General features: G+C 33.0%; 2 protein-coding genes and 1 pseudogene across 2 annotated transcripts; 1 reads left to right on the top strand and 2 right to left on the bottom strand.

The window, feature by feature from the left end:
* The first annotated feature begins 12,440 nt into the window (after positions 1–12,440).
* On the top strand, positions 12,441–13,460 carry LOC139900117 (tetraspanin-5-like). Its single transcript, XM_071882917.1, has 2 exons — positions 12,441–12,977; positions 13,197–13,460. Exons 1-2 carry the CDS (start codon positions 12,441–12,443, stop codon positions 13,458–13,460), a joined length of 801 nt encoding a protein of 266 aa, XP_071739018.1.
* Positions 13,461–13,516: 56 nt separating this feature from the next.
* LOC139896384 (uncharacterized) lies at positions 13,517–18,024 on the bottom strand. The gene is made up of 6 exons (XM_071879018.1): positions 17,886–18,024; positions 16,505–16,844; positions 16,211–16,427; positions 14,788–15,325; positions 14,098–14,196; positions 13,517–13,937 (listed from the first exon to the last, which is right to left on the bottom strand). The coding sequence occupies exons 1-6, from the start codon at positions 17,932–17,934 to the stop codon at positions 13,684–13,686; spliced, it is 1,497 nt and encodes a 498-aa protein (XP_071735119.1). The 5' UTR covers positions 17,935–18,024; the 3' UTR covers positions 13,517–13,683.
* Positions 18,025–19,554: 1,530 nt separating this feature from the next.
* LOC139900116 (uncharacterized) lies at positions 19,555–21,883 on the bottom strand (annotated as a pseudogene).
* Positions 21,884–22,690: the final 807 nt, after the last annotated feature.

Genomic DNA, 22,690 nt, shown 5'->3' with positions numbered 1-22,690 from the left:
GTGTAGTAACGAAACGAAGTACTGTGCAACCGATGAAAACTGGTCGTCCAGCCTGGTTGGGGTTGTCAGGCCCGATAGATCTATCAACAGGATTCGCGTTTACGCTCCTCACGTAAATATTAGCTACCAAGTATAAAGAAATATGCCATGGTACAACTCAACGTATAATTTATTTTTGATCACTTGTGTCCATTACGTAAATCATTTATAAAAAAAAACAGCGCATGTATTCTCAGCCCAAAAATATTTAGAGTTTAAAAGGGACTATATACTCACCTAATGTATTTTGTAGTAAAAATACATATAACACCATTGATAACTTATAAGATTGGTCTTCGATTCACGAGCCTATATCATTTATATGTTTATTAAAATATATAATCAAAATCGAACAAGTTGATATATTATTTCCTAATTTATATAATGTATTTATTTAGTTTGTGTAAATATTCCATATGTTTGATATTTATATGGTGATATTAATATATATTTGTTTGGCATTTTAATAAAATTACCTAACATGTTATATATAAATATTTATATAAATTCCGTTAATATGAGTAAAACATACTTATATTCTTATTAAGATTCTTAAATCTTTTAAATTTTCATCAACATAATCATTTTTAATAATAATGATTTAGATAATACTAATAAATATAATAATGATAGTTTTAATAATAAATCTCATAATAATGATAATATAAGTAATATTTAATAACTTAATAATTTAATAATAATGATAATGAAAATTATACTCTTTAATTTTTTAATATTTGGTACATAGTAGTAATAATCGTAACAATATTGATTATATTATTAAGGATAGTCATGATACTGATTTTAGTAATTACGTAATAATAATACTAATAATAATAAATAAATAAAAAAAAACATATTAATAATAATGTTAAAATTTTAATAATAATCATTGTAACAATAATAATAAAAAATAATAATTTTTGGTATAGAAAACTACCTTTAAAAGCCTTCTTAAAAAAAATTGCCCGGAGCCGGGCTCGAACTGCCGACCTCTCGTTACCCGACACAACCCTCAACCATCTACGCTGCATTACTTATTTTGTTTTATTTTACGCCTTTAATTTATTTATCCTGTTTTACGTTCTATCTTCTTCCTCACACCCATTCCAATCGACCAGTTTAATTAATCCAGCAAAAATTTATTTGGGGTTTAATGCTTGTAAACACAGAAAACAACTCGTATTCATTTGAAATTATCAGAAACAAGAAAAGAAAAAAAAAATAGAAATTAACAACAGGATCATAACAGACCCGTCGTCTCTTTGTTGAACTCAAAAATCACTTTCAAAATTTTATAAAGTTTTAGACCATACTTGCAACATGAAAACGGTTTCAATTTCCTCCATAAAACTTTCTACAACCTCAATTGAACCTAGAACAGCTTCTACTTTTCGAATTTGAGAAAATTAGGATTTTATTGATTTTTCTTAAAACGATCATTAACCTCAGAAATTCAGATTTAATCGTAAAACATAGTGTCTAAAAAATCTGCAGATAGTTCAAATGAAGGAGTTCTAAACTTTTTACATTAACAGTTTGTGACAATTGATTTGTTCTTGCGTTATGGTTCAATCGGTTCAAGAACAGAGGTTAATACCTTTTGAGATTTAATCCAAAAATCGTTTTAATCAAAAACTGGAATAGAAACAAGGAACCGACGATTTCTGCTTCAGAGTTTCAGTTTTAATTCAACAAATAAAAGTTAAAGAGTTTGTAATTGATAATAGAAATGGGCAACTGAATAAGTTTTCTATGATATTATATAGAATTGGTTCGGTATATCAGATATGGTTGACAGCTATTTTACAGGAAAAATAAAATTAAATAATTAGATGTGAAATAGATAGATAACAAATTTTGGCTGTGTAATGTATATGGAAAACGACAGGTATCAATATCTAAGAGACAATTTCCAAAATCTAATACAGTCTGATTGGGAGTATGTAACTAAAATCAATCGGCATTTAAATTTTTATTCAAGATGTAATATATATATTTATATTTATAATTATAATTATATTAATAATAATAAAAGTACTAATAATAATAATAGAATAAATAAATTAATATTACCAAATAATGCTAAAAAAATATAATATTTAAAATAATGATCATAATATTGATTGATAATAATAATATGGTAATAACAATAAAGATGATGCTAAACATGCAACTAATACCTATTAGTGATATTATTAATAATAACTTAATTACTCTACATATTATTTTATATTTTAATTCAAATGATTAAAGTATACTTTTTAAATTTTTTAAACATTATAACTATTCTTATATTTATAGATGTGTATATATATTATATATATATATATATATATATATATATATATATATATATATATATATATATATATATTTATTTACATCCGATTGTTCGTGAATCGTCGGGCATGGTAAGAGGGTAACTAATCATCCAAATATAGATTTCAGACTTTCTAGACTCAACATTAGAGTTTTTGCTTATCGTGTCGGAAACATATAGAGTTTAGGGTTTAAATTTGGTCGGAAATTTCCGGGTCGTTACAGTACCCACCCGTTAAAGAAATTTCGTCCCCGAAATTTGGCAGAGGTTGTCATAAATAACAATAGGAATGTTTTCATGACGAATATAAGGTAATAATAGAGTTTTATCATTATTGGAAGATATGGATAAAACGATTCGATTATGTGAAGCGCACGAGTGAAAGAATGAAATGAGTGAATATGGAATTGTTTTAACCGATGACGTGGTTAGGATTAATTTCCGGAATTTAAGGGATCTAAAGAAAATCTTACGTAATAAGATTTGGTTCTTCGGCGATCAAGATCTTCTTTGAGTTAATGCAGCAAATCGATTTTCATTTCTTTGTCGGATATTTTACTATAAAACTACCCCCTTCGTTTCCTTATTTCCATATCCTACATCTCCTACTTTTCTTCTTCTAATTCATAACTTAAGGTATTCTTTAAAATGCTTCATCCCGTTTTGATTTTTGTTATACTTCTAACTTTCATATCTTTCATTCTTCTTTTTCATCTGTCGCCAGGAGAATCTATTTACTTTTATGATTTCCTTGGAATTATAATGTTTCTAATTCTCCCGTGTCTTTACGTTGCAATACGTATTGATATACACAGTTTATAATTTCTGGGTGGTTGTTGGGTTTTATATTTTCCCTTATGTTTCGATGTTCCTACTTCTGTCTTCTATAATCATTGTCATCCACACTTAATGCTTTCTCCCATTTGCTGCGATCTATACCCCCAATTTCTACTTCGAAGCTTCATTCTTTCGTTTCCTCTTTTTGCGTTTAAGCGTCTCTTGTAATGGTCCGGAATTTGCAGGTAGGAGATTTGAAATGAACATAGTTAATGCTCTAAGAGAGAAAGGGTATTGGCACGATTTTGATTTGTTAAATTACCAGAATACTCTAGGAAAAGATAGAACTATCGAGATGATATGTTAATAATACGTTTGGGGATTGGATAGAATGCAAGAGCCGTGTAACATGGCACATGATGACGGTACTGTGAATCATCACATTCCATTAGAAACGCAACATGACTTACTGTAATATAATGAAGTTGATCAAGTTTCATTATATTATACTAATTCACGCATCAGTTCCCAACACTGCTTGAAAACATTCATATTTTAAACTTGAAGATTTCAGAATTTAGAAACTAACACAGTTTCTTTTATGTTGTAACGCAGATATTACGGGGAGATAGATGATTGCAGATAGGAATAGTTGTGAAAATATCTTTAGAAATATGGAGAATATGTATAGCGGAAAATATGAAGATATCTTATAATATCTAAGATAAGATGATGATGAATAATATCATCTGAAAAAGTTTAGAATAAGGAGTAGGGTTCATACTGACGGTTTCAACAGACACTGAATCATTTGCATTATTTGAAGGCAGGTTCATTCCTTGTATTTGTTCTTTGTTTCCTTCACGGTTAGCCCAATCCATTTTTCAGCACTAAATTTTCTATCGAGCGTTCCTAACATTCCCTTCTTTATCATCAAACTTTTGGCCATTTAGGCCATCTAAAATTTTACTGTTTCCTCTGCATTTAATGCAGTCATATCTGAATCGTCGATTATCAATCCAAGGTGTTTTTGGGCGAATTGTGTTTTTAGATGATTAAATGCTGATGATAAAATGGCGGAGTATGAAAGGTTCCCCGGTAACGATGAGGAAAACCAATCGTATATATCAAAGTTATAATAAGACTTTTTCGAATGAAAGGTCGAAGTTGTTCTGCTGAAGCTGTGACAAAATTGGCTACTTTGAAAAGGAATCGTAAGGTTGTTTTTGCTAATAAATGCTAAAGAATTCATCGCGGTACGTGTTAAACTATGACTTTGGGTTCAAGAGTTTTTCATGTGTATAGATCTTTTCTTCTGTAGATGAAGTGCGGTCGGTTCAACTTCTCGATTGAGGTATTTTCAAGAATCCTGATAGGTTTGTACGCGGATTGTAAACGTTGAGATACAAATGAGGTTTAAGATAGAATCAAGTGGCAAACTTGAAGATTAGTTTAGTTTCATATGTTATAATCAATATTTTAATTCATTTTACTTGTCCATAGTTAGCAGTCTATCAGTCCGATTGTCCAATGGTCCAATAGTTCAACAGTTCAATATATTCATATGTAATTTAATATATATAATTAATACGTATCGTGACCCGTGTACCGGTCTCAGTGTCGATCACAACTCAAAGTATATATATATTTTGGAATCAACCTCAACCCTGTATAGCCAACTCCAACCTTCACATATAGAGTGTCTATGGTTGTTCCGAAATATATATATAGATGGGTCAATATGATAAGTCGAAACCTTGTATACGTGTCCCGTTATTTAAAGTGCATAAAACAAATAAATATATATCATGACCCATTATACAACGTGTTGTCTCAGAATTAATCCGACGTATTGTTGTACATGTGTCCCGACAGTATGTACAGTGCAGAAATTAAAATTGCGAGAATGTAAATTGCGATAAATTAAATATTAATCAGTTAGCTGGGAACAGTTAGCCGGAACAGTTAGCGTGGAATCCTTAACAGATTTTCAATTAGTTAATTCGTCTGTTTCTAACACTTTTTATTTTGTTCAATGTTTTCTTCGTTATGCCACTTGTTGGATTCTGATAGGTCAAAATCCAAATATGAAATTTGAATGAAAATGGTTATTCTGTGGTGAACGGATACGTATATCGATAGTTGTAAGTAGGATAGTAAATGACCGTTGAATCAGATTCGAAGAATGTAACTTATTAATGTGAAATCTAAATATTCCTCGGGTACTACCTACCCATTAAAATATTTTCATCATTAATAGTTTGTACAAAAGAATTTTTAATTACAATCTTTATGAAAATATACTTGCATATATATTTTCTTCGGATGTAATTATGAATTTAATGAGTCAATAGAATATTAAACTCATTTGATTTATCGTTAATACTAGGTTACATAATCTCTAAAGCATTAGAGATTACATAATTGCCATGTCGAACGAAGGTAAATGAGGTAGAACAATACGTAAAGCGAAGATATTCGATGTAGAACGATATGTAGAACGAAGATCATACTCGAAGTACAGATGGTGATATTGAGACGTGTGATGTTGATATCCGAGATACAGTTTGCGATATTGAGGTTTACGACGCAGTTGTGGTTGAGGGTGATAAGGGTACTGTCGGCGTTGATGATGATGATGTTGATTGTGCTGCTGGTGCTGCTGCTGGTGTTTGTAACCTTCGCACCATGTTCTCTAAAGCCGTCACACGAGCGCGTAGTTCGTTAACTTCTGCTAGTATACCGGGATGATTGGTGGTTGGAGCGAGCGGATGAATAAGATTTGAGATATGGGATTGTATATAATCGTGACGAGATACTCTAGAGATGAAAGAGAAAATGGTTTCTCGAACAGGTTCGCCGGTAAGTGCTTCAGGTTCATCGCTAAGAGGGCAATTCGGTGGATGGAAGAGAGCTTCGATGTGAAATGATTTTCGGATATCGAATGATATTCTAGCTATATAGAATATCTATATATATAATACTAAAGATTTCGTAGACTACAAAGGAACCTACAGCATATGTCAGGCAAGTCTACAGATATGCTAAGATATGAATTATCAGATACGCTAAGATATGAATTTTGTCTATACACTATCGATGCACTAAATGCCGTAAGACGTGTCTAGACTTAAGAATGATAAACAGGAAATTTTCTAAGGATAATAAACAGATGATTTCTGACTAGATATGATAAGCAAAACTTTTAATATGCAAACATGGTCGAAGTCCAGACTCACTAATGTATCCTAACATCTTATCAGTTAGACACAATAATGTAAGACCTGGTTCACTAGGACCAACGCTCTGATACCACCTGTAAAGACCCGTCCTTATCCACCTGGACAAAGTCATCAATATTTGGTCCCATAGCGTTGATCGACTCCAAGTAATGTCCTTAACATGAGCTAATGCACAGCGGAAGACTTAATTCGTACCTGAGAATAACATGCTTTAAAACGTCAACATAAAGTTGGTGAGATATATAGGTTTGATGCTAGCAGCGTTATAACTATGGACCATAAGATTTCATATACATACATAATACACTCGCAAGTGTATGGAAAAGTCGTTGAGCACTTGGTAACCATACTTAACATTTAAATCACAGCAGCATATTCTTAAATAAACCCTACACCGTACCAAGTGTAGTAACGAAACGAAGTACTGTGCAACCGTTGAAAACTGGTCGTCCAGCCCGGTTGGGGTTGTCAGGCCCGATAGATCTATCAACAGGATTCGCGTTTACGCTCCTCACGTAAATATTAGCTACCAAGTATAAAGAAATATGCCATGGTACAACTCAACGTAGAATTTATTTTTGATCACTTGTGTCCATTACGTAAATCATTTATAAAAAAAACAGCGCATGTATTCTCAGCCCAAAAATATTTAGAGTTTAAAAGGGACTATATACTCACCTAATGTATTTTGTAGTAAAAATACATATAACACCATTGATAACTTATAAGATTGGTCTTCGATTCACGAACCTATATCATTTATATGTTTATTAAAATATATAATCAAAATCGAACAAGTTGATATATTATTTCCTAATTTATATAATGTATTTATTTAGTTTGTGTAAATATTCCATATGTTTGATATTTATATGGTGATATTAATATATATTTGTTTGGCATTTTAATAAAATTACCTAACATGTTATATATAAATATTTATATAAATTCCGTTAATATGAGTAAAACATACTTATATTCTTATTAAGATTCTTAAATCTTTTAAATTTTCATCAACATAATCATTTTTAATAATAATGATTTAGATAATACTAATAAATATAATAATGATAGTTTTAATAATAAATCTCATAATAATGATAATATAAGTAATATTTAATAACTTAATAATTTAATAATAATGATAATGAAAATTATACTCTTTAATTTTTTTAATATTTGGTACATAGTAGTAATAATCGTAACAATATTGATTATATTATTAAGGATAGTCATGATACTGATTTTAGTAATTACGTAATAATAATACTAATAATAATAAATAAATAAATAAAAACATATTAATAATAATGTTAAAATTTTAATAATAATCATTGTAACAATAATAATAAAAAATAATAATTTTTGGTATAGAAAACTACCTTTAAAAGCCTTCTTAAAAAAAATTGCCCGGAGCTGGGCTCGAACTGCCGACCTCTCGTTACCCGACACAACCCTCAACCATCTACGCTGCATTACTTATTTTGTTTTATTTTACGCCTTTAATTTATTTATCCTGTTTTACGTTCTATCTTCTTCCTCACACCCATTCCAATCGACCAGTTTAATTAATCCAGCAAAAATTTATTTGGGGTTTAATGCTTGTAAACACAGAAAACAACTCGTATTCATTTGAAATTATCAGAAACAAGAAAAGAAAAAAAAAATAGAAATTAACAACAGGATCATAACAGACCCGTCGTCTCTTTGTTGAACTCAAAAATCACTTTCAAAATTTTATAAAGTTTTAGACCATACTTGCAACATGAAAACGGTTTCAATTTCCTCCATAAAACTTTCTACAACCTCAATTGAACCTAGAACAGCTTCTACTTTTCGAATTTGAGAAAATTAGGATTTTATTGATTTTTCTTAAAACGATCATTAACCTCAGAAATTCAGATTTAATCGTAAAACATAGTGTCTAAAAAATCTGCAGATAGTTCAAATGAAGGAGTTCTAAACTTTTTACATTAACAGTTTGTGACAATTGATTTGTTCTTGCGTTATGGTTCAATCGGTTCAAGAACAGAGGTTAATACCTTTTGAGATTTAATCCAAAAATCGTTTTAATCAAAAACTGGAATAGAAACAAGGAACCGACGGTTTCTGCTTCAGAGTTTCAGTTTTAATTCAACAAATAAAAGTTAAAGAGTTTGTAATTGATAATAGAAATGGGCAACTGAATAAGTTTTCTATGATATTATATAGAATTGGTTCGGTATATCAGATATGGTTGACAGCTATTTTACAGGAAAAATAAAATTAAATAATTAGATGTGAAATAGATAGATAACAAATTTTGGCTGTGTAATGTATATGGAAAACGACAGGTATCAATATCTAAGAGACAATTTCCAAAATCTGATACAGTCTGATTGGGAGTATGTAACTAAAATCAATCGGCATTTAAATTTTTATTCAAGATGTAATATATATATTTATATTTATAATTATAATTATATTAATAATAATAAAAGTACTAATAATAATAATAGAATAAATAAATTAATATTACCAAATAATGCTAAAAAAATATAATATTTAAAATAATGATCATAATATTGATTGATAATAATAATATGGTAATAACAATAAAGATGATGCTAAACATGCAACTAATACCTATTAGTGATATTATTAATAATAACTTAATTACTCTACATATTATTTTATATTTTAATTCAAATGATTAAAGTATACTTTTTAAATTTTTTAAACATTATAACTATTCTTATATTTATAGATGTGTATATATTATATATATATATATATATATATATATATATATATATTTATTTATTTACATCTGATTGTTCGTGAATCGTCGGGCATGGTAAGAGGGTAACTAATCATCCAAATATAGATTTCAGACTTTCTAGACTCAACATTAGAGTTTTTGCTTATCGTGTCGGAAACATATAGAGTTTAGGGTTTAAATTTGGTCGGAAATTTCCGGGTCGTTACACGGCGTCCAAGGATCTGGACGGCGTCCAGGTCCGTATTCAAGTCTGATGCAGAAAACTCCTAAGTGCACGAACCAAAAACCAAACTAACACATTTTATGATCCGCAAACAACCAAAACATGTATCTTATATCATCAGAAAGGTATTTTGACGAGGAAAACGAATAGACACATTTCAACGAGTAATTCAACACTTACAACAACCCAAAACTGCATTAAACGTTCATAATCAAAGGTTCAAGTTCTAAAAACGCATTTCATGATTCGGGCAACCAATTTACATGTATGATATGCCGTTTCGAAGGTAATCAAACACACATTGCAACAAAACACTTATCAACAATATTTCATAGCATTTGATACATCAAAAGTTCATATAAAGCTTATCAAACCCTAACCAAAATCTCAAAACCAATAATCATGTTAATGTAAGGTTTTCATGTCAATCCACACACCAAAACGAAGTTAATGAAGTAACTAACACTTTGAACACACAACCATTAACATCTAAACACATTTCATCATCCAAAATCAAAGATTTAACAAGCTCTTTTTCAAGTTCATGCTAGTTATGTCAATTCACAAGATCGAGCATACAAATTACATATACGACATCACAATGAGCCATAGACACTAATTAACACACCTTTAAGTCAAGAACACTAAGATTATGAAATTTAGAGTTTTTAGAAAGTTACCCAATCGAGATGAAATTAGTATCAAAACGTAGAGAATGAAGAGAGGATTCCAAATATGTAATTTATTTTGATGTTAGCCTCCAAAATCGGATTTAGATGATGAATTAAGGATTGAATGTTGAGAGGATTTGGAAGTAGTAAAAGATGAGAATGAAAATGAATGGATGAAAGGGGTTTGACCCTTTGACCTAGTCAAGGGTTTGATCCCTTGTCAAGTTTAGTCCCTCAACTTTCGTTCGGGTGCGTGAATTACCTAAACGAGATAATTTAAAACGCGTATTAACGGGAGATGTTATAGTCATATAACGGACTTTAAATAATTAAACGGAAAAGTAAACGGAAAAAGGCGGGATGTTACAAGAAACACCGGAATACAGAATGGAAGTGAAAAAAGCACTCCATTTGTCACCTAAGAACCGGGAAACCCAAAGAGAAAGGCGTCGGAAAAATACCAAACCTTGCCGGAAAAGGACAAAGGAGCCGAAGAAGATGGAGGAAGAGGAAAGCGAGTAAAAGGACCCACCAGACCTCCGGCGAGATACCGGAGGCTGGTGGTAACGAGGCTATGACCGAAGCTACAAAACAGCAGAGAGTAAGCTCCAGTGAACGACGACGACTGCAAAAAGGGGATAGAGGGTTTCTATGAAGGTTGTTGACCGGAAAAGGAAGAAAAAAAAAGACGGAGGTAAAAAGGTGACGGAACAAGGCTGAAGGTAAGAGGTTGGGAGGTGGAAGGGAGGTGAGAGGGAGGTGGTAGGGGAGCGTGTACGGAGAGAATATCTGTACATACATATTACGTTTAAGCATATATAATCTTAATTCGTTATTGAAATGAGAGAATTTGTTCACCATCCAACTATTGAAACGTTGAGTTCCGGCAATTCTGTTGCTTCGGTATGGCATTCCAGCTAGAATTCTAGTCGCCGTTCAAATAGGTGTTTTCTACCGAATGCTTTAGTTTTTTTTTTTTTTTTTTTTTTTTGAAAGGCTATATATATTTATATACTTATATAAAAAAGAGTGTGTTAAAGCATAGTTGTCAACATGAGAGTAATTATAGGGAATGAGGAAAAGTGAATTTTACACATGTCAAATCCTCAAATTTTCTAATTACAATTAATCTATAATTAACAAATAAAAAATAAAAAAACATTAACTGAAAAGAGGTTTAATAAAATAAATCGAATAAAAAAATAAATACAAATATTGAATATATAGATTAAAAATTGAACTTGTATACCGAAGAGTTTGTCAAACAAAAATTTATCTCACTTTTACTATAACTATTGAAATTAGTTTTTATCTCACTTTTTCTTAGTGTTTGTTTCTAAATGATATCCATCTTAGTCTAAATATGCTTTAAGTTGTGATCAATATAGTTTTGTTATCAATATGTAGTTATCGAAAACAGCAGGTTGATCTATAACGGTTTTTTGAGCAGCCGTGCATTGCACGGGCTCATAATCTAGTATATATATATATATATATATATATATATATATATATATATATATATATATATATATATATATATATATATGTATATATATATATATATATAAAAGAACACCAAAACCCATATGGGTATACAAAACCTCAAGAAAGGCCTGCAAGTAGCAAGCAAGACTCCTCACCTAGCAAATGCTATTACACCAACTTTACAACAAGTAGAATAAACTAGCTAGGGGATACAATAACAGCATATGATTCAATGATAAGTCATAACAAACAAGCAACATTCATTCAATTAATACATCACAATATTTAGATTTATCTTTTGCTCTTTGTTTATCAATTAATAATCTTCTTTATAGCTTTATCTTTTGCTCTTTGTTTATCGATAACAATATTTAGATATATGATATGAATATTGTTGTTAAAATTGAAGTACTTTATCGTGTCAAATTAATAAATCTCAAAAATGACATACTTTGTTCAATTGTTAGTACGAATTTTTATAATTCTCAAAATAACACACATTAATATATTAATATATATCCAACAAAATATAACTGCTAGGCGCATATCTATTGATGGACCAGATGAATATTTTATGAGGAGTGATCCGTGCACTACTAAAATTTATTCATACGTCACTAGAACTGCTTTAGAGTGTAGTACAATCCAACATTATAAAACACATTTAGTGGTGTACGAATAATTTTAGTGATGTACGGATATCAACATTTCAATGCTTGGAATCATATTAAATTCCAATAATTTAGGAGAACAAAAACAAGTTCAATCAATCTAATGCTATTTCCGTTTTTAGAAAGGGAGGGAGAGACACAACCCGAAATAACGACCATAACTAATAACAAATTTACAAGCATTCGTTATTCATATCTAACATCTATGAACACATTCTGCATATCTAAATAGAGAAGGAGAAAAAATGGGAATGTTTGGGAAGCTATTGCTCACCATCTGGTTAATTGGTGGCACCTCAGGCTCGATGTATCTAGTAGGAAGACGGTTTGTTGAAATGGGTTCGCGAGTGGTGCAACTTCATAACGAAACATGTTTAGAGGACCCTGTCTTATGGCCAACATGGCTCATGACCCTTGTGTTGGTTTCGTGCGTACTCGGACTCATGGGAATTGTGTGTAAACTCAAACTGTTTCAATGGCTTTTTAAAATCTTGATCAACCTTGGTATTCTTTATGTTATTGCCATTATGGTTTGGCGTTTGCTGATGTTCGGGTGGCTAAGGAAACCCACATCGACGAGCTTTGAAGAAGTTTATAAGAAGAATTCGCCTTTAGATGAAGAGTTCAAGCCCAGGCTGATTCAGGCCATGGCTGCAGACCACGAGTGGGAAAAAGTTAACGAGTGCTTGAACGAAATTCAGTTTTGCGAAGGAGCCCGCGGACCTGAAAAGTTCTTTAAGAAAGATGATTGGAAAATAGAAGACTTTTACGAATATTTCAGGGTGCGTTATTTTCGTCTCAAAGTTTGTCATTCGTATAATATTTCAATAAATGATAAATTGCAGATTTTGTGAGAACGGGATATTTTCTACAGATAGCCTGAAAAGGAAAAACCTTATCCTTTATGTGGAATTAGGCCAATCTTTTAAGTACATTGTTAGCCGAATGTACCATTTTTCGTGTGATTATTGTTTATGACGTTAGTTGAATTTGTGTTTCAGGAGGGGTGTTGTGTGCCTCCACAAAGATGTCCAAAGCAGTTGATTTCCCTAAAAGAAGTAAGTGAAAAGGACGATTGCATGAAATGGGCGAACGCAACGTTAAACAATCCGCTCCAGGTCAAATGTTACAACTGCAATTCGTGTAAGGCAGCGCGTTTGGCAACTTACCAAGTTGACCAAGACAAGGTCCGTATGTATACGTTTCTTGCTGCTATTTTCCTCTTTATCGCCAACGTCTTTGTTTCAATGGGTGGTTTCGACTAAAGAAAACACGCAAACGATGTAGTATGTATATTCAAACATGTAATGAGTAAGTTTATTTCCGTTCTGTTCAACGACAATTCTGTTACATTTGATCGTCAACTGTTATACAATGACAACAATGAATTTATTTAGCTTTACATAGTCTAGTAGTTGAAAAAAAGTACACTGATTATATTTTTAATAATGACGTCGAAAATGAAGAGAAAAAAAAAGGTGCGACCTTTTAAGCTAATTGGGGAATATTAGCAAGAGACTTTTGTATCTTGTCCTCCGAGAAAGACAAATCAACCATGGCACCCTGCAAGTATTTCTCATAAGCAGGAAGATCAAAATGGCCATGCCCACACATTGCCATCAGTATCACTTTCGATTCTCCACTCTCTTTGCACTGAAGCGCTTCTCGTATCGCTGCAGCTATGGCGTGTGTGGGCTCGGGTGCTGGTATCAACCCTTCTGTTCGAGCAAATTGTATGGCCCCTGCACCAATTTGGTTCATCAAATTTAGTATGTTATATATATACATTGTGTGTTTTTGGTTCTAACATCACCTGAATAATTGGGTCTTGTCTCAAGATCTTGTTGCAACATTTTATTAAATACCTGATTATTAAAAACACAAATGGAACAATATATGTACCTTGAAAACACTCAATCTGTGGGATTGCAATTGCTTCCATGAAACCCAATTCATAGAGATGAGATATCAGCGGCGCCATACCATGATAACGCAATCCTCCTACAAAAGTCGGTAAATTTGTGATTCAAATGACTTAATTAACTGTTATATTTTTTTATTTTTTGAAAGGCAACTGTCGGCATCAAATACTCTCATTTGCCACGCACGCATGTACACACTTTCGGGAGGAAACCCGAATCGCATTACAGGAACCCGATCCTTAAACCATCCCGAGGGGCAGGCGGACCGGGTTTGAATCCTGAATGGATCCGGGAGAAAACCCCTTGAGGTCAATCTGGAGCTCCATATTTCAGGTAGATTGATTAATAAGATGGGTCGCTCGAGGCTCGAACCCATGACCTAATCCTCGCCTCAACACACAAGGTGTTGGGGATACCGTTGAAGCGAAGCTTCATTGGTTAAATAACTGTTATATTACTTTTGCAAGATCCTAACACTCTTTCTCAACTTAAGTTAACGGAGTTTTTAACGTCCGTCAGTGCGAGGAACCATCCGAGTAACATTTCCATACCACAAGGATCATCCACATTAAAAAAAACTTAGGGACTAAACCAGCAATTTTATACAAACCGACTATCTCAGTAATTATGTCCTAATTATACGAGGACAAGTTTTGGATATAAAAAATACCAGAATGAATCGGGTCGGGAATGAAGTCATGACCAAGCGTATGCATTTTCATTAACGGTGTCATTCCGGCAGTATCTCCATAATCATAAGCGTAAACACCTTTTGTCAACGAAGGGCAAGCAGTAGGCTCGACTGCTCTTATAACGGGATTAATTTTTCCTTTAAGTTTTTCCCGTATGAACGGAAAACAAAGACCTGCAAAATTCGACCCGCCACCCGTACACCCAATGATGACATCAGGAGTCTCCCCATACTCCTCCATCTGCTTAATACATTCTTCCCCGATAACGGTTTGATGTAACAAAACATGATTCAGAACACTTCCTAAACAGTACTTGGTATCTTCATTTAAAGCTGCCATCTCTACAGCTTCAGAAATCGCAATTCCTAAGCTACCTGGGCTCGATGGATCCATTTCGAGAATTCTCCGACCCGATTCAGTGAGGTTGGAAGGAGATGGGTGAACCGTTGCTCCCCATGTTTGCATCATCAGTTTCCGATACGGTTTCTGATCATAAGAAGCCCGAACTTGCCACACCTTCAGACCACATCATAAAAGATTTAGGGTGTGTTTGCTTATCTCTTAATTGAATGGTTAAGCATTGAATGTTGAATGAGTGCGTTTGTTTCTGACCTCTGAATGGTTCAACATTAAGTGCTGAACCATTTAGAGTTGAAACACTCTCTTAACCATTAAGCACCTAAATTTACTGTAATATCATCCTTAAATTATACCAAGAACAGTATCAAACAACTACATTGAATCTTTATTCATGTAAAAGATTAATAATGTTGAATGAGTGCACCGGGTGATGGAAGCACCAATGTGTTATCTTACAAAATGGAGAATCAATCCGGGAAGAGCACTTTGAAAAAAACGGTTAATGGTAAGTTGAAGAGAGCGGGACCTAGAGGTTGAGAACTTTGTCTTGTGTTGCTTTGTTTTAGTTTTTCTAGGTGTTGATTTCTATTTAGATTGTTTATTTGGACGTTGGATCAGTGTTTAGTTTGTTTTAAGATCTTTCCGGGTAGTTAGAGGAGACTCGTTTATAGATAGTCTTTTTGTTTGCTTTCTAGACACGAGCTTCCATTTCCCCTGTTTCTTTTGTATTCTTATTAAGGGCGTTTTCCTTTAGAAAACGATTTCGTTTCTATATGAGTTTTAGTTATTTTCGCAGAAAAAAAATGTAATTTTATTTCATTCATATTATTCATTCAGAATAATTATCAAACAGTTATTATCATTCAGAACCTTTGGATCATTCATATTATGAACCATTCAATGCTTATGAACCATTCAACGCTTATGAACCATTCGACGCTTAATCATTATGTTTTATCAATGCAGCCTAAAATGGTTTTATCGTTTAGAGTGATCCCTCATTTTACTATTTTATGAAAGAAAACGCAGAATGCAACTTACTTCACAATTAAGACCAAATAAGCTGCAAGCAAACGCCAAAGAACTCCCCCATTGACCGGCACCAGTCTCAGTGACGATATTCTTGACGCCTTGTTGTGCATTGTACCAAACCTGAGGGACAGCAGTGTTCGGTTTGTGCGAACCGGCTGGGCTCACACCTTCATACTTGTAATATATTCTTGCAGGTGTATCAAGTAGTTTTTCCAGCCTCTTGGCTCTGTATCAAACTCAAAACATGTTAAGTTTTATCCAACCATGAAATTTTATGTACAAAATCAATAACAAATAACCAACCTTATTAAAGGGGTAGGCCGCCAAAGCCTATAAATATCACCAACTTCATCAGGAATTGGAATAAATCGTTCACTGCTTATCTCTTGTTTAATCAACTCGTCGGGAAAAAGATGTGATAAATCTTGAGGTTGTAATGGAGCGAAGGTCTTTGGATGCAAAGGCGGGGGAGGTTTTATAGGAAGATCAGCAATAATGTTATACCATTGCGTAGGAATTTCGGTTGCTACAGCACGCGGAATAAACGTTTTGGTTGTTTTTGCTTCGTCTCGAAATGAAAAATTCAAATGATTTGGCTTTGCATTACAACCCAAAAATGAATGATTTTTCCCTTCACCTAATACTGAACAATCACATATCACATATAACTATTACAACCAAGAAATTATGTTACATAGGGGCAGGATCAATGGGGAAGTAACCAATCGGGGGGAAGCGGGGGGAAGCAAAATTTTTTTTTTTTCGCTTTTTTTGGATTTTTTTTTCCCGGCATCAAGATCACACGAAAATATGAACATTTAGAAGAGACACTTCGTGATGAATGTTATTATTTAGGCGGGAAAACGATCGACAAAAATAACATTCAAGATAATATTGTTCGTGAAGAATATGAACGTTTTTTTTTCTTCATGTTTTGTGAAGTAAAATTTAGCCCGATTTAGAGTTTAGGGTTTAGGGTTTGGTGTTTTGGGTTTATTCCATAAACCCAAAACACCAAACCCTAAACCCTAAACCCTAAACTCTAAACTCTAAACCGTTCGTGTTAAAAACTCAATCTAAATCCTAAATCTAAACCCTAAATTTCTAAACCCTAATATCTAAACCCTATAAACCCAAATATCTAAACCCTAATATCTAAACCCCAATAGCTAAAACCTCAACATACGCTCGAAAAACACGATAATTGTTATATATTACTTCTTCGAGCGTTTTCCCGCCAAAATAAAAACATTTATCACAAAGTGTCTCTACTAAATGTTTATATTTTCATCCCATCTATAATGTTCGTGAACAAGGTTTTTTCAAAAAACGAAAAAAAAAAGTTTTTGCTTCCCCCGATTGGTACTTCCCTCTTGATCCTATATATATATATATATATATATATATATATATATATATCATGTTTAAGTGACAGAAATATAATGAAGTTTGACTATTAAATGATAATCTGAAATAGATATACAAGACTGTAAACAGTTAGCTGGATATATTGATTAAACAATTTATGGATTCAACCTGATAGTAAGTGCAAAAGTTAACAGAAAACATGATGCTTTCTTAGACTAAACTGGATTAGAACTCACATGATTTATCAAATAAATCAAAACAGACAATCAATTAAAAAAACAATACAAAAATATGAACAGAAAGTGTGTTTCTTTACCTTTGAAGGAATACTTTGGGCTCAGATTCATGGAAAGAGATTGAGACATTGTTGCAGATCTCTAGAAATTGGTATGCAGCTGATAATGATCTCAAGAAGAGTGTAAAAAATAAAAATAAACAAAAAAATACAAGGGTTTATATCATTATATAGAATAAAGATTGAATTTTATGACTTAAAGGACCACTTTCATGACAAATTTAGGCATTCAAGATTTTTGTTGACCATCTTACAAATAAACAAATATCCACCAACTACCAACAGTGAGTAACAAAGTACAAAATAAATGTAATGTCTATACTATTACTATTCTTATATCTACATAAGCACATCTGTGACATCATTATGTCCAACTGTACTCATAAAATCAAAACATGAGTACATTGAACATATGCATGAAATGAAATGAATAATAAAAAAAATAGAAATGCTAGGCTTTCAAAAGGTTCACAAAATATGTACATAAAAAGTAGTGCACTATATTGTAGTTTTCATCAAGATTGACATAACTAAACCTTATGGCCAAACAACATAATCATATCAACATTTGCATTTGCATAATAAATGAAATAAAATTACAGGGAAACACTCTTTGAAGCATATTGGTTTGCAGCCTCTTGTTTTGAGACATAGTGCAAAAGAATGAATTCTGAGTAATTCTCAACCAACCAATGGCGAAGCCAGGATTTTAACATAGGGGTGGCTTACGCACGGTGACGGAAGCATGATTTTTTTCGCCGGGGGCAAAAAAAAGTTTAAAACCGTAGTAATCTTTTTGGACAAAATATGGAGGTTTTGGGGCAATAAATGAAGGTTTTTATACAAATTATGAAGATTTTGAGGCAAAATAGGTAGGAAAAAAAATCCATCGTAAGCAAAGTCGAAAAATCTAAAATTTTTACACTAAAATTTTGAATTTGAACTTTTTACACTAAAAATTTGAAATTTTTACACTAAAATTTTGAATTTGAAATTTTTAAACTACAAATTTAAAATTTTTACACTAAAGAATAGAGCTGAAATATTTAAGTTAATTATATACTTTGATGGGTTAAAATAAATAAATACAAGTAGTTACTGATATGAGTGCATCACATACTTTAAGGGGTTAAATTGAAATTTTAAGTAATAATAAGGTAGTAGAATATAAATACGTTAAAGAGTTCTTGAAAGCCGTGTACATTCATCATCAATCACCTTACTGAAAAAAAACTCCATTAAAACAAAAACTTCAAGCTCACTTTTTTACCAAGTACTCCGTAGATTTTAATGTCCGATTTCAAAGTACACTAAATTACTATTATTTTGAGGAAATTCACCGGTTGCACGTGCAATCACCGAAGCTAAGATAGATCCGCTACTAGAAGTATATGGGCTCAGGGGATGCTCAAAACAATTAGCATTATGAAAATGGTAATGGACTAGAAGTATATGGGCTCAATAGGGGATGCTCAACACCCCAAAGCACCCCTATTGGCTCCGCCATTGCAACCAACATACACGATTCATTCTTGTGAAGATTCTAACCAAGTATGAAACACCTACCTTTCAACATTAAGGTACTTTGGGTCTTTTGTTACAACTTCACTGTTGTTTTTAAAAAGATGGACAAACCCACCATAGCTTACTAATTCAATTGTAAGCTATGGTTTAGTTAGTTTAGTTGGACTAGGACTCGTTTGTTGGATTCTTTTGTAACAGTTGCACTATTTGATCTTCAGATCTTATCGTTTTTTAGCAAAAAAAATAAAAGGCTTACTAATTCAATAAACTCGGAAAAAGACCACACAAACTTCACATCTTCTATTTTGAAATTGTAATGTCTTAAACACTATAGTTGTTCTTAGCTTCCAAAAACAAGTTCCAACCATAACTTTCAGCTATAAGGTAAAGAGGCAAAAATGAAGACGACAACTGTATTTCTTTTAGTATCCTACAACTGTAATTTTTAAAGTTATCTCTCATAATTCAAGTTCAAGAAAAAATTTTTATTATTCCCATCATTTCAGAACCCGCAAACCGCCCAAGACAACCTTTTGCCACAGCTAGTTCATCTAACTTCGACAATGAATCGCCAGAAAAGGCTTGAATCTTCCGACCTATTTCCTCTTCTGCCGCCACATCAGCAGCTAAGTCTTCACCAGCTTTAATAACTGGGAGAGGAAACGTATCAAGTTCAGTTCGTAAAACCACCTACTCACCGCCAACTGCACCCACGTAATCTCTCAACCGACACAGTGTAAATGGAACCAGTTCAAAGTTGTGGTCCACATATTCAACCGAAGTAGAGTGGTCCCCGGTGACACAATGGTAAAACTGGAATTGACCCGTTGACTCTACCTCCTAAAGAAGCCTGGCAAGTTGCCCTATGGCTTTATCAACGGCCTCTAACCCTTTGACTTTAAAGACACTTGCTTTATCGTGACCCGCATCATCTGTTGCCTGCAATTTATGAATCAAGAATTAACCTTTTCATTTGGGGAAAAAAGCAACCATGATTGAACAAAAAGTTAGCACCTTTATATGAAAGAAAAACCGAAATCATCACCATCGTAAAGACCAGGTTTGTGTGCGTTGCATCACCGTGAAAAAAAGACTGTCATTTTTCTTTATTCTGAAAAAATAATGAGCATACCTCAATTTGAATACCGCATCCTTGTAATAGGACAACATTGGCAACGGTCTTTCCTTCAGCTTCACGTTTCACGTTCAGAGGATGAGCGACCAAAATTCTAGAGATTTGTTTGGATAACTCATTAACAACGGTTACAGTATGCTTTGCCTCTTCTGGTATCATCAAGAGGCTGTGCTGGTAAAAGTAAGCGGTTATTCGTCAACGGGTGGTCTGTTCCTGATATATTTCCACTTAGTTTCGGTCCGTCCGTACGTCCGTCCGTACATACATACATACATACATACATACATACATACATAAGAGTAGAAATTAACGCTATGTCCTTAAACAGCCATGTCACAATAAACTGCAACAATTTATATATTTGTTTTATCGCTTCCAAGTTTCAAAGTATTAACCTTTTCGTTTCATCATCAAGAAATAAAAACATACCTGACTCTGACTTCGTACTCGGGAAAAGATGGTAGCTTCATTTTATCTAGTGCTGCACACAAGATGGGCCTTTCTTCTTCAAAGTGGCGATCAGCTCTTCTGCTGGTAACTACTGTTTTCTCATCCAGCGTTGCACAGTTTGGCTGAGGAATTTTCAAATAAAATAAAATTAACGAAACAAATAAGAAAAAAGAAAAATCGGCGCGTTTCTGTTTGATATCCACTAAAATTATACTATTAACCAGAACAAAAATTGAGACTACAAACCAGTACTAATTCCTCTTCCCTCAATAAAGCAAACTATGGAAATACTCATTTTGATCACATTGTACATGATCAGCCTACATAAATGTGCAAAACTCGACTACCCTTTCTAAGTTAGCCAAAGAGAAAATCAAATGTACTGTGATAACTTCTGGTTACTGGTCAAACAAGAGGGCTAACATATGATAAGGATCAAAAAGGGCCAATTCGTACACAAATAAAAACCGAAACTTTTAACACAGCCACTATAAAAATAACACGGAATATGTTCACTATTACACATATTTTAGATGAAAACATATGCACAACAATGGTATAAAGAAACAGAGAGTCCTAGTATACATATACATATACATACTTGGAAAGTGATATCCCCTGGGCCCATGGCCAAACCAGCACCCATCGATTCAAAAGCACCACGACTACGATAATAAACACGAGGGTCATAACCCAATAGAGAAAGATGAGAATGGTCACTTCCACAGCCCAACCCCACTTCAACCGGGTCCATAAGACCATTAACTCCAGCAGAAGCAATGACATCCATATTTGGCACTTTAGCAGCTTCTAAAGGAGTTTCGTATCCAAATGTTGGAATACAAACATCTCCCAAACCATCAATTAACACAGACGCAACTCTTTTACGGGGCATTTCCAAATTCACCATGCTTATTATCTCACACCTCTTAAGAATCTGACAGATAAAAGGTTTATCATCATCATCATCATCATCATCAAAATCATGTCATAATAATAAGAAAGCCATGGTAAATAGTTCTCTAAACTACAAGAATTCAAATTTTTTTTTTCAAACTACCTTTATGATAGAGTAATTTGTTAGTAAAATAGCAATAAGCAATTCCAAATTGGTAATTTAATCAGCTCATAGTATTTTTTTTTTTTTTTGGGTAAGCGAGTAACCCTCCTATGATCGAGCACATTGGCTCCCTCATAGAAGGTAAAACCTCAGATAATCAAGCACCCCGAGCGCGAGACCTGGTACCGGGTGAATTGCGCAGTATGCGCACCCTCTAGTCACACTCCCCTTTTGAACAATTTGGCATAGCCAGGAATTGAACCCGGGTGGTGTGCTTCATTGGGCAACACGGTGGCCACTCAGGCAAACCTGAATGGTTTAATCAGCTCATAGTAAATAGCAATAAGCAATACCAAAGACACTCATAATCCATAATCATTGCTATATTTGAGCATGCATAAATTTCAACTGTATTTAAGTAAGGATTCATGATCAATTGATCTTGCATGTAATGATTCGAAATTGGAAATTGATGCTAAAATAAGAAACCCTATAATCTCTATTTAGAACATGAAGTGAGATTGGAATAAAAAACGAAAATTTAATATTGTTGCATAATCAACAAGTGTAGCACTTGCATGTTGTAAATCACATTCACATAATAACTTTACTAAGACCACGGATATTGGTGATTGTGACGTGGAGTGGGTGAGGTGC

Source organism: Rutidosis leptorrhynchoides, chromosome 3 (genome assembly GCF_046630445.1).
Source record: "Rutidosis leptorrhynchoides isolate AG116_Rl617_1_P2 chromosome 3, CSIRO_AGI_Rlap_v1, whole genome shotgun sequence".
Taxonomy (NCBI): Eukaryota; Viridiplantae; Streptophyta; class Magnoliopsida; order Asterales; family Asteraceae; genus Rutidosis; species Rutidosis leptorrhynchoides.
This window is presented reverse-complemented; position numbering and strand designations above follow the sequence as displayed.